Genomic DNA, 13,804 nt, shown 5'->3' on the forward strand with positions numbered 1-13,804 from the left:
CGACGACGACGACGACGACGACGCAGACGCCAACGTGATAGCAATATACGACGAAAATTTTTTCAAAATTTGCGGTCGTATAAAAATTAAGAATCTAAATACACGGTTAGATTCGGTATATCAAAGAACTCCAATAGCTCAATTTTTATTGAAATCAAACAAAGTTTAATGTTGGACCCTTTTGACCCCTAATTCGTTGGGACCAAAACTCTCAAAATCAATCAAAACCTTCCTTTTGTGGTCATAAACCCTGTGTTAAAATTTCATAGATTTCTATTAACTTATACTAAAGTTATTGTGCAAAAACCAAGAAAAAGGCTTATTTTGGGACCTGTATTTGGCCCCTTATTCCTAAACTGTTGGGACTTAACCTCCCAAAATCAATCCCAACCTTCCTTTTGTGGTCATAGACCTTATGTTAAAATTTCATTGATTTCTGTTTACTTATTCTAAAGTTATTGTGCGAAAACCAAGAAAAATGCTTATTTGGGCCCTTTTTGGCCCTTACTTCCTACACAGTTGGGACCAAAACACCCAAAATCAATCCCAACCTTCCTTTTATGGTCATAAACCTTGTGTTTAAATTTCATAGATTTTTATTTACTTTTACTAAAGTTATGGTGCCAAAACCAAATGTCTTCGGACGGCGACGACGACGCCAACGTGATACCAATATACGACCAAAAAAATTTCAATTTTTGCAGTCGTATAAAAATGCTTGTTTTTGACCCCTTTTTTCCCTTTAAACCTAGACTGTTTGCCCAATAACACTTAAAATATATCCCAACCTTCTACTTATGGTATTAAACATTGTGGTACAATTTCAGAACAATTGAAATACTTGTACATAACTTATTGTCCTGACACTAGATAAATGCTTGTTTTGGGCCCCTTTGGGCCCCTAATTCCTAAACCATAGGGACCATAATCCCCAAAATCAATCCCAAGCTTCCTTTTGTGGTTATAAACATTGTGTTAAAATTTTATTGATTTCTATTTACTTATACTAAAGTTATTATTCGGAAACCATCCGTCTTCGGACGACGTCGACGTGATACCAATATACGACAATTTTTGCGGTCGTATAAAAATAATTGGTCTTAAATCTAAGGGTCAAAGTTCTGTAGCTCTAAAAAAAAACAGAGCTAAAATTAAGAGAGCTATCTCTCCTTAATTCTGATGTTAAGTTAAAGTTATATGAAAATTGGTAAAAGAGAATTTAAGTTATTGTAAAAGGTGTTAAAAGATGGATAATGGTATATCATAATATGTCCGTCTTTGACAGGCATATAATAAAATTGGTATAAATTGTCATTAAGGGAAATAATATCTATAAATTTCTGCCATTACAAATTTGTAATCTTGTAATGTTTCATAATTAATATTATATATTTCAAGGACTGTCATTATATGGGAAAATTATGTCTTGTCCCTTTTGCCTATTTAAGCAAATAAAATTTCTTTAAAACTAAAAACTGCCATTGATTTTCATACCTTAGCTCCTTTCTTTTCCCCTTCTGTTTTTACACCAAGAAGACGTCGCAACAAGAAGAATGATATTGTTAATTCTGTATATATGTCAGGTAATGCGCCAACTGCTCCCAACACATGCCCCACCATTCTGTCTGCTCTACATAACATAGGATCTATCTTAGTACCAACACCTGTAACAAACAATATAAAACATAACATCAATGTATCACAATCTAAAAGGTGACAATAACTTAAGCATTGAATAAACAGGCTCCTAAACAGGAGATAAACAACTAATTTATAGGCTCTAAAATGTCAGTATCACCCACTGGATTCTTTGCGCATTTCCAACATTGAAACTAGAATATAATTTATGATACGTAAGACATCTTTTTGTTGATCTTATATTCTAGCTAACTATTCCTACTGATTTCAGTTTCTCTATCTTCTATAAATGTAGTTTTTGCCTAAGTTAAAAATGGGTAAGGAGTTGACAGAAAAATGATGCCATATTACACAAATTCTATCATGGTCTTGTTCTGCTGATAAATTATTACACAAATTCTATCATGGTCTAGTTCTGCTGATAAATTATTACACAAATTCTATCATGGTCTATCATGGTCTTGTTCTGCTGATAAAATATTACACCAATTCTATCATGGTCTTGTTCTGCTGATAAATTATTACACAAATTCTATCATGGTCTTGTTCTGCTGATAAATTACAACACAAATTCTATCATGGTCTTGTTCTGCTGATAAATTATTACACAAAATCTATCATGGTCTTGTTCTGCTGATAAATTATTACACCAATTCTATCATGGTCTTGTTCTGCTGATAAATTATTACACAAAATCTATCATGGTCTTGTTCTGCTGATAAATTATTACACAAAATCTATCATGGTCTTGTTCTGCTGTTTTAGTTTTACTTTATCTACTAGATTTGACCTATTATGTCAACAAAGGCAGTGATCTGGAAGGATTTTTTCTCTATGGGCCAATGGCCCCCAAAAATAAATTCAATGGGCCATTTTAAAAAATAATGGGCCAAGTGGTCAAATGAGTGGGCCATTTAAATTGACTACAGTATACAAAAAAAATGAAACTTGAAGTGTATATTTCGGCAAAGAGGTGGTGGTACTTACCTTTATGATTTTAAATAATATCATGGATATTGTTCCTGTAATTTTGTAATTTCAAATTCTATAAATATACAATAACTTCTTCCAAACCGGAAAATATGTAAAATAACCTTTATTTACAATGTTTAAACTGGTACTTTTGCCTTGTTCATGTTCATGTTTTTTTTACATTAAATTTGGGTCTTCGTCAATACCATACTTAGTCAAGACGTTCCGTATTACAGGACGTTTCTGGTATTTCCTCTGCACCTCTTATATTATTATAACTTCATCGCGATGACAAGAATAACAGTAGAGTATCAATAATTGATAGAACAATACAACAATGCGCTTAAGTCATGTTTACAAAATGTCAAAACGAGCCAAAGACCAAAAAATTTGTAAGGGTTCCGCGGAACCCACTGTCTCGCCTACTTTTGCTGTTTATCACACACTCATCAAAAATGATGAAAAAAATCAATAAAATTATTCCTCTCGATACTATCTTTTGATTGTGAGAAGCTTCTGTCCAAGTTTGGTAAAAATCCAGGCTAGTTTAAGAATCTTAAAAATGTTTTAAATACTTTAACTGCAGACTGTATGTAATGTTAACTGGAAGAAAAACTAAGTCCATTTATAAGTAAAATACGGGAAAAATGGAATTTTATTTTTACAAAATTTACTTCTGGATACTATCTCCTGATCATAAACAATCTTCTGGCCAAGTTTCTTACAATTCCAGGATAGTTTAAGAAAGTTATTAAAATTTTAACCAGGTGCTCCGCAGGGCGCAGCTTTATACGACCGCAGAGGTCGAACCCTGAACAGTTGGGGCAAGTATGGACAAAACATTCAAGCGTGATACAGCTCTGAATTTGGATTGTGATCAAATTTTTGACATTACATGGGTTTTTTTTACACAAAACAAATGTCAAGATTTTACAAATCAATTAAAGATTTCTTCTTCAAACTTTTTAAATCTAAAATTAAATAGTTGACACAGCATAGGTTTCTGACACAGAATGAATGTGGTCTAATGAACTTAAAAGTTTTTTTTTGCCTTTGAGCAATTCACTATGCTGTTGAATATTAATCCTCTCAAAAAAATGTTTGAAGAAATTTTCTTTTTATTTATGAAATCTGAAATGAGAAAAATTTACCCCCCCCCTTTTTTTTCACATCCCCGTTTCCCTTTTTCCAAAACTGATATCAATTCAAATTTCTAATGGAGTTTGCAACAATAACTACTCTTTTAAATACATCATAAAATATTAAAATGTAAAATAAAGTGCTTGTTATCACTGAATGGTAAAGATTGGTTGGTAGTAAAAGTGAATATACATTGTTTATTGTATAAAACAATAAAAAAAACTTCATCAGCAACATTTTATATTGGCAAATTTCCAATGAAGTTATTTACATAAAGTTATTGGCAAATAAAAATAGAAAATGACATCATAGTCATGTCTGGCAAATGTCCAACATACATTATCTAAAAACATTTTAGATAAGATAAGGAAAAAAAGCTTCATCAGCAACATTTTATATTGGCAAATTTCCAATGAAGTTATTTACATAAAGTTATTGGCAAATAAAAATAGAAAATGACATCATAGTCATGTCTGGCAAATTTCCAACATATATTATCAACTACTATTCTATACAAAGAAAGATAACTCCAATTGAAAATTAATTGCTATTGCACAATATTGTGCAATTAGATATTTCTTGCTATTGTGCAATACTGTGCAATTGAAAATTTCTTGCTATTGCACAATACTTGATATGGAATCCTGATTTGGACCAACTTGAAAACTGGGCCCATAATTAAAAATCAAAGTACATATTTAGATAAAGCATATCAAATAAGCCCAAGAATTTAATTTTTGTTAAAATCAAACTTAGTTTAATTTTGGACCCTTTGGACCTTAATGTAGACCAATTTGAAAACTGGACCAAAAATTAAGAATCTACATACACAGTTAGATTTGGCATATCAAAGAACCCATTTATTCAATTTTTGATGAAATCAAACAAAGTTTAATTTTGGACCCCCATTTGGACCAACTTGAAAACTAGGCCAATAATTAAAAATCTAAGTACATTTTTAAATTCAGCATATCAAAGAACCCCAAGGATTCAATTTTTGTTAAAATCAAACTAAGTTTAATTTTGGACCCTTTGGACCTTAATGTAGACCAATTTGAAAACGGGACCAAAAATTAAGAATCTATATACATAGTTAGATTCGGCATATCAGAGAACCCCAATTATTCAATTTTTGATGAAATCACACGAAGTTCAATTTTGGACCCTTTGGGCCCCTTATTCCTAAACTGTTAGGACCAAAACTCCCAAAATCAAAACCAACCTTCAGGGTTTAAGCTAGGATTTTGAGGGCTTTAGTCAATTTTGCGCGCTATTAAAATCAACCTTATTTTGTGTAAAAGCAAGGGACCAATGATGTATATTACTAGCTTCATCTTTTGACTTTGTCAGATTTTAAGGGATTGAGGCACCAGCATGATAGGCAGTTATTGTATGCATACCTGTCAACCTGTGACGATGAAAATGCAGGTCATGACCTGCATTGAAGAATCAAATCTCAGGTCATAACGCGTACAAACTTTTTCGAGCTGAATTTCAGTATTTATGGTACATTTTCTTATAATGTATATCAAAGATACCAAAACATCAATGCATGTTCACTTTGTTAAGTCATATTAAATCTTATTAAATATTTTTTCATAGCACTTTTAAAGATTTTTATAAATTTGTGTAACTCAGTCTTATGTGCTTTACTTTTTGAGAAAATAATACTACAATCATCAAACACTAGAATTTAGTAAAAATGTAATTCTTAAATGTTTGACACTAATGAGTATGTAGCCTTTAACCATAAATCTTTTCATTGAATAAAGGAAATTAGACTATGATAAAATATAGTAATACAGTTAAAGGAAGTATAAATGTAAAAAATAATTTTCAACTTTTTAAAAAAAATTGTATAAAGGTATGAAAATAATGAAAAGTTATTTTTCAATATATATTTGAATTTTATATTTTTATGATTTAATCTTTTTCACCCATAAAACATAAATATAAGGAATAATTTTGAATGGTGACAAATAAGGGGAAGTAACTCTAGTTTGTAAACCAATGATGCAATTTATTTACGACCTAAAGCTAAGGTAATTGGTGTTAATTAACAGTGTGTTTGACACCAAAGCTGTCAAGTGAAGCCATGCACTTAATGGGTCACTTAATTTGACAGTGTACATAGCTAGATGAACTTCCTGTTCATGGAAGAATTACGAATTTGCCGCTATTTCAAAGGAATATTACTTATGAAATCAATCTCAAGGCTAAGAAATACGGGTGAAATCGGGTCATTTTCGGAATTCCCGGGTTATTTCAATGACCCGGCGGGTGTTCCGGGTGATCTCTCAGAATTGTGAAAATCTCGGGTCACACCCGCAGAATACGGGTCAGTTGACAGGTATGTGTATGATTTGACTGTATTGGCCATTATTATGAAAGATTCTGACATGGAATCCAGAAATTTAGTTCACAATTTCTCTTCAGTTTGTTCCAGGGGTCATTCCTGATCAACAAAAGTTGGATTCTATTTTTTTTTTAAGCACAGCAGAAACTAACTTGCAATGGTTATTTCACTCCATAATCATTATCCTTATAAAAGGTCTAAATCAATATTTGGAAATCATTTCTATCAAGTTGGAAATGTGTAAAATCCTTTTTGGAACTATTATAATGACTGAAAGGAGGTTGTAAACAAATCAACAATAGATCACGTTTACTACTTTCGGTTTTGAAATGAAACGAAAACGGGAAGTGACACGTGGATAATAAATTTAAAACGAGTCCGGATTCATCAGAAAATTATATTTTTTCGATTTAAATTCCTTTAGTTTTAAAGAGATATATATTTGTCTCTTTTGTTAAATTGATTCTATATGATTTCGTATTTTACGTTTTTAATGTCTATAAATAGTCAAAGGAATACTTTCACGAATGCGTAGAACACAATACAGGAAGCACCTGTTTAACTCGTGAAAGTTTTGAATAAACACATTAAAGTTCTTTATTTTAAATGGAAAGTGCCGAAAGTTTTTGATGAAAATTTAAATCAAATATGACGAAAATGCCTTCGAATGACGAATCTACGACAAACGAACTTAGTGTGATCGTTTGAGAAATATTGAAATTCAAATGCGAACTGCCCAGGTTATATTTTTTATTAAATGATGAAACTATACTCCTGGTTGTTGAAATGCCGACTGACTGATCTTCCTGGGGGAAATAATTATGATGGTCTTTCAATTATGGGGTTTATTAATAATTAACGGATTAGTGACCCATCCGATGGCGATAGGCGGATAAGTTGTAATCACAACTTGTAATACCTTTATGAAAATGTTTAATTACCTGGAGGTCATAAACTTGTCAAAAACATGAAGACAGGTAGATTTATAGTTTTTATTGCGAAATTATTTTTACACTTTCAAAATTAAAGTGACGAAATTGATTTGAAATACTTTCGTCAATGAGAAAACCCTTTCGTAAAATACGAAAGTGACGAGCGCTAGCAAAATCACTGAACCTTCCTTTTATGGTCATAAACCATGTGTTTAAATTTCATAGATTTCTATTTACTTATACTAAAGTTATGGTGCAAAAACCAAAAATAATGCTTATTTGGGCCCCTTTTTGGCCCCTAATTCATAAACTGTTGTGACCTCAACTCCAAAAATCAATCCCAACCTTCCTTTTTGTGGTCATAAACCTTGTGTTAAAATTTCATTGATTTCTATTTACTTATACTAAAGTTATTGTGCGAAAACCAAGAATAATGCTTATTTGGGCCCTTTTTTGGCCCTTAATTCCTAAACTGTTGGAACCAAAACACCCAAAATCAATCCCAACCTTCCTTTTGTGGTCATAAACCTTGTGTCAAAATTTCATAGATTTCTATTCACTTAAACTAAAGTTATAGTGCGAAAACCAAGAAAATGCTTATTTGGGCCCTTTTTGGCTCCTAATTCCTAAAATGTTGGGACCAAAACTCCCAAAATCAATCCCAACCTTCCTTTTGTGGTCATAAACCTTGTGTTAAAATTTCATTGATTTCTATTCACTTTTACTAAAGTTAGAGTGCGAAAACTAAAAGTATTCGGACGACGACGACGACGCCAACGTGATAGCAATATACGACCAAAAAATTAAAATTTTTGCGGTCGTATAAAAACTTTAACCACAGAGTGAATGTAATGTTTCCTGGCAGAAAAAACTAAGTCCATTTATAAGTAAAATACGGAAAAAATGGAATTTTATTTTTACAAAATTTACTTCTGGATACTATCTCCTGATCATAAACAAGCTTCTGGCCAAGTTTTGTACATTTCCAGGATAGTTTAAGAAAGTTATTAAAATTTTAAAAACTTTAACCACAGAGTGAATGTAATGTTTCCTGGCAGAAAAAACTAAGTCCATTTATAAGTAGAATACGGAAAAAATGGAATTTTATTTTTACAAAATTTACTTCTGGATACTATCTCCTGATCATAAACAAGCTTCTGGCCAAGTTTTGTACATTTCCAGGATAGTTTAAGAAAGTTATTAAAATTTTAAAAACTTTAACCACAGAGTGAATGTAATGTTTCCTGGCAGAAAAAACTAAGTCCATTTATAAGTAAAATACGGAAAAAATGGAATTTTATTTTTACAAAATTTACTTCTGGATACTATCTTATGAACATAAACAAGCTTCTGTCCAAGTTTCGTACAATTCAAGGATAGTTTAAGAAAGTTATTAAAATTTCAAAAACTTTAACCACAGAGTGAATATTTGTGGACGCCGCCGACGACGCAGACGACGCCGACTGAATGTAGGATTGCTATGTCTCGCTTTTTCGACTAAAGTCGAAGGCTCGACAAAAATGACAAGGACGGTTAAGAGCCTTTTATGGAGACAAAAACTATATTCATAAAAAGGCTTTGGGTTTTTTCAATCAAAATTATAGCAAGCTAAACTAATTTAAAAGATTATAATTAGAGATAAGTCTCGTCTGTACTATCCAAATTTCACAAATTTAAAGTTGTTTATAAAAAATTATATCATGAATGATGGTCAATTACGTTTTTTGGGTTATCAGATATACCGCATGGTTCTATTATTACTATAGGAAAACATCCGAGACGTCCCAAAAATATATGAGGTGCTCCTAGCATTGAAGGAACATTACACAGTTGTGTACATACATACACATGGCGGCACGGAACTCGATCTGAAATCCATTTGACAATATCTAACCGTTTCGAAACGAATTGAAAAATATTGTGCGCCACGTGGGCGCTTACATTTACCACTCTATGCACCATTTCTGGCCGATATGAGCTATAGGCACAGGGCGCACATCCTTCCCGATCACTGCAAAGAGCAAATAACTGTCATTTAGGGGCAACAACTCCGATGGGAATCAACCAACAATTATCAGATATGATGACAAGTTGTAAATCTTGTTGCTTATAAAATGTTTGGCTCTCTTAGGTATCTTCTTATTTTTTTTTTTATAGATTTTCTTATAAAAGATAAAACCATAAAAATTGTTAAAAAATCGACATTGATGGTTAATAAATCCTAGAAGAAGTTGAACAATTTCAGCAATGATGAAATATTTTTTGAGAAATGGTCCTACTGATAATATTTGATATCAGTTTTCAAGAAAGACACTGCCTTCAAGGAAATAAGGTCGTAATTAATTAAATATGTTTGAGAATTGCTATTAACTTAACAAAGACATAATATGCGTAATGAGCGGAAGTACACAAGCCATAATTTCCCACCCGGGCTGATAACCCATATCAGGTGCATCTCGTGCACAAAACCCATAATAGTGCCTCTCGTGCACAAAACCCATAATAGTGCCTCTTGTGCAAGTTACTTCCGGTATTTCCGGTATGGATTGTTTCCTTTTCCATTGTGGCGTCAGATATTTTTTATGACTACGTCAAAATTTACGGGAACTTTTGTGTTATCATGAATGAAAAGTTTTATTGAGTAATGCAATTTCTTAAGGAATAACAAGTGATGTGCAGTTAGCCAATCATAATAACGTATTATAATGAAACATACATCTAATGTAATTATTTTGCCATACATAAACCAATTGTCGGAAGTATATGATTAATATGAAGAGATTAATACATGGCCTTTTCCATATCGGCCCGGGTATCATCCCTTGACCCATATCAGCACCTTGACTATGTCTCAGGCTGATATGGGTCGTGGTCTGATACCAAGGCGATATGGAAAAGGCCATGTATTAATCTCTATATAAACAAAGTCAAATTAAAACTTTGAAGGGTATTTACTTGTCTTGATTAATGTTCATATAAAAGTAACATTTAGTACTAACCTATTAAACCCCCAGGAACTGCATACTGAAGATCATTTTGTTCTGCAAACAATGACAGAATTCTAGATCTGATTGGTTTACATGTTAATTTGCCCTCTTGGTCTTTAGATACAATACCAGGTCTTACTTCTATTTCTTGACCAACCTGTAAAAAAAAGTTTTAAATATCTACTTTTCTTGTTCTCTATCGGCTAAAACAGCCATATAAGCATGATAAGTATGACTGAATCAAAGTATGGCTGAATAATGTTTGTCTTGTGACTTAGCAGTGTTCTCCCAAGAAATTTTGGATAGCATCACAATTGGCGTAAAAAAAATGTGTATTTTTTTTAATGTAATTTGTCGCGTCGTGGCAATGCTCTATTTCCATTATGATATATGCGTTATTGTTTATTACAAAATGTATTATATTTTTGTATGCTATAGGTCCTTATTTGGTGAATAAAATATTCTTTTCAACCCTATTCTTTGTGTCAATATTGTTGAATTCATGACTGAGAATACAATTAAACTATAACCATGATAACAGTATTCTCAGTTTATGTTTTCTATATTCATTTATAGTTCCAGAATTATTTTTTCCTCTTGGGCCAAATAAAAATATATGTGTGGTTCCAGTTACCCTACCTACCCAGTTAAAAAAAAAATCTTTATCATGTCTATGAAATATATTGGTTCATGGTATTCAATAAATCAGCAGGCGCGTAGCTCCCTATACGCCAACACGCAGTTGCGTGCACATCAATTCGGCATGCAAAACAAAAAAAAATGGCAAAATAAATTTATAAATTAAATGTTTAAAGGAAACACATATATGTAATCGCTTTTTTTAATGATGTACAATGTAATGCAGGGGTTTCATTATTTTTTTAGACTGGTGGTACCTTTCAGATTTTAGGGGGAACCAAACCCAAAGGGCGAGGGGTCTGGGGGCCGCCTAAGGAAGCTCCTTGATTTTAGGGATTTCAGCCTTAATATTTTACTTTAAAAATAGGGAAAAGTCTGTAATATTTGCTTCAATTTTGGGTAAGTTAACATTGAATTGGTTTTTTTTTCTAGAGTAATTATCTGAAAATACATTGCTTATAATTATTTTGTAATCAGTTATAAAATATGTATGACCTATAATGCAGGGGTTTCATGTGAAATGTTGTTTAAATGTTTTGATTGTTTTTATACTTTTATTAAATGTTTTGTTTGTTTTTATACTTTTATTAAATGTTTTGCATTTGTTCAATATTGTCAATTTGTGAATGAAATTTCATAAGTTACATACAATGTAGTATATTATTAAAAAAAAATAATAATAAAACTTGTAGCTTTTTTTTTATTGCTTTCAACCTTTTGTTATAATCATAAGGGGGGGGGGGGGCAAATTAATTATAGGCTTCTTAACTATAGTAAGTAACTGTAAAACTGTGTTTATTGAAGAACTTTCTTTTTTTAATTTTAGAAGTCTAAAATCTCGTCAGATATTATATTTTGTAAACGTAACAGTTATATATGTTACTTCAGATTGTTTCACGAAGTCTTACACTAAAAATTTCCTGCAGACAGCAGTCATTTAAATCACAACATAGAACACATATCGAGAAAACGGTGATCAGGGACAACGTACGGTCCAACGGGAAACGAACTGATTTGATACAATTAAAGATTTTCTGAATTTCATAGAATGTTCACCTTTATTAAACCTTTTATTCATAAAATAATCTGTGATACAAGCTGCTTTCCTTTTCTTAGACATAGTTATGTTGTTGTTGTTTAAATTCATCAACAATTTGCCGCTTGAAAATATAGTGCTAAATCGTCGCATTTTAAAGCGCTCTTACGATACAGATACAGACACGTGGTTTATAAGTATCACTTCTCCTTACTTTGGAGGTGTGCCTAAATTGGCAGAAGATAGATCTATACTTTAACGCGGACCTCGACGAAGACACTTTAAACATACACCTGAACGGCGTACACGGAGATTATCACTTTTAAAATAGGAAAGAAAGAAATTAGATTTGAACAATTTCAAAAGAATTTTACACATTATTTTTTTGTTTTTTTTTTTTTTTCTGCCGGTACCAGACGCTTCCGTAGGCGGGTAAAAGTAACGGGTACCGGGTCTTAATGAATGCACTGTAATGTCATTAAATAGCGGCATTTGGTTTCAAAATTAAAGTTTTATTGGAGATGAAAAGACTAACAGTAACATATTAACTTGCATCTATTACAAGATTTGAATTTGTTATACTCTAGAAGTTTCGGGGCACATTTTACAGAGTACGGTTTAACTGTTTGGACTGCGATGTACCAATTGACATTAGATTTATCAGTACCCTTTGATATCGTTGAAAGTATGACGAGGCGATGTGTTCAACAGACTACCAGAGCCAATCCCCCCAGCAAACACGCTAAAACAGTATTGGAAAGTCTCATTATATTTTGCGTTCATAGACCACATGATAATGGAACTGGAGTCGCGTCTGATATCATCAGGAAATCGCTTTTATGCGCATTATCTGCTTCCTCGTGTTGTGGGTAATACAACAAACGATCAAATCTCTGCATTGTTAGAGACATATGAAACTGGCCTGGCATTTAATTTGTCAAATTCAATCGGGAGGTCGCTTGATGGCAAACACGAGTGCTACCGCGGAGAGATCGTTCAGTGTACTACATCTTTTGAAAACATATGTATGAAAATTGATTAACCATGAACAACTACAGCTAGGTTATTATCGCTAGCATTACTGCATTATATTCATCGGGATTTCAGTGTGAATATTGACAAAGTAATAGAGACGTTCCCGAAGAGCAGATTTTGGACAATTTTGTGTAAATTCTGTATCACAAAAATGTGTTGCTTACATATTCAATTAATCATGCTTTACTCTATTCAGAAGTCAAGATCTCTAAATAGTTTTGCATTCATGAATTGTTTATAAGTCCTATGTACATCACAACATGTAGCTCCTCTTTAAACCGTCCAATGACTGAAAACCGAAAAAAAAAAATTTCTGCATAAAAGGGTCCCAAAAATTTTTCAGGTAGTTGCTTGCAGATCGTTTCTTTCTAGCTACGCCCCTGATCAGTCCCAGTTGTTTCTTTTTATCAAAATGATATATATTCTTAACAAAGTTATCTAACAAAAAGTCTGTTAATGCTTAGTTTTCTCTTTAGGTATCATTGTTTTCTGTCTACTGTGCCATTTGATTTGTGCAAATGTAGTTATTATCGTAAAATACAGATTTTTGTCATATCTGGTCCGGTTCCGACCAGTAGTTTACACTAAAATATTAAATGGCCTCCGAAAGCAATGAAAAATACGAAAATAAACAATGTTTGACAAGAGATTTGGAATGAATATGGCGTTTTTAATGCATTAAATGGATGAAACATAAACTAAAGCCAATTATGATCACTTTCTCAAGAAAGACCAAAACTTATTTAGCTCATAATCAAACTTTTCACTCTCGATTTACAAAAAGTGATAGGAAGAGAAAGAAAGTAATACTACTGTAAAATTTTGAAGACCACGTGGTATTAATCATGTCACAAGTGACAGCTTGGGGTATTCCTATCCAAACAGTTATCACCCAAAGGGCAATTAACACCTATTTGATCACTCTTAATTGTCTATTGTCCGACTTGAAGGGATTAAAGGTGATATATTTTTTATGATCACAAGCGGTAATTATATGAAAGTTCAAAATTTAGGACATGGCTTTGCCATATAGAAACGAGAAAAATAACATCCTCAAAATAATTATAGC

General features: G+C 32.2%; 1 protein-coding gene across 1 annotated transcript in view; it reads right to left on the reverse strand.

Moving 5' to 3' along the window:
- LOC143047198 (eukaryotic translation initiation factor 2 subunit 3-like) overlaps positions 1 to 13,804 on the reverse strand; it is a 56,690-nt gene that overhangs the window by 25,076 nt on the left and 17,810 nt on the right. Inside the window, exons 10-11 of the mRNA XM_076220196.1 lie at positions 10,038 to 10,182; positions 1,495 to 1,664 (exon numbers count right to left, since the gene is read on the reverse strand). Of these exons, the coding sequence (XP_076076311.1) occupies positions 1,495 to 1,664; positions 10,038 to 10,182 (315 nt within the window). The remainder of the gene's footprint in view (positions 1 to 1,494; positions 1,665 to 10,037; positions 10,183 to 13,804) is intronic.

The sequence above is a fragment of the Mytilus galloprovincialis genome, chromosome 10 (assembly GCF_965363235.1).
Source record: "Mytilus galloprovincialis chromosome 10, xbMytGall1.hap1.1, whole genome shotgun sequence".
Classification (NCBI taxonomy): domain Eukaryota; kingdom Metazoa; phylum Mollusca; class Bivalvia; order Mytilida; family Mytilidae; genus Mytilus; species Mytilus galloprovincialis.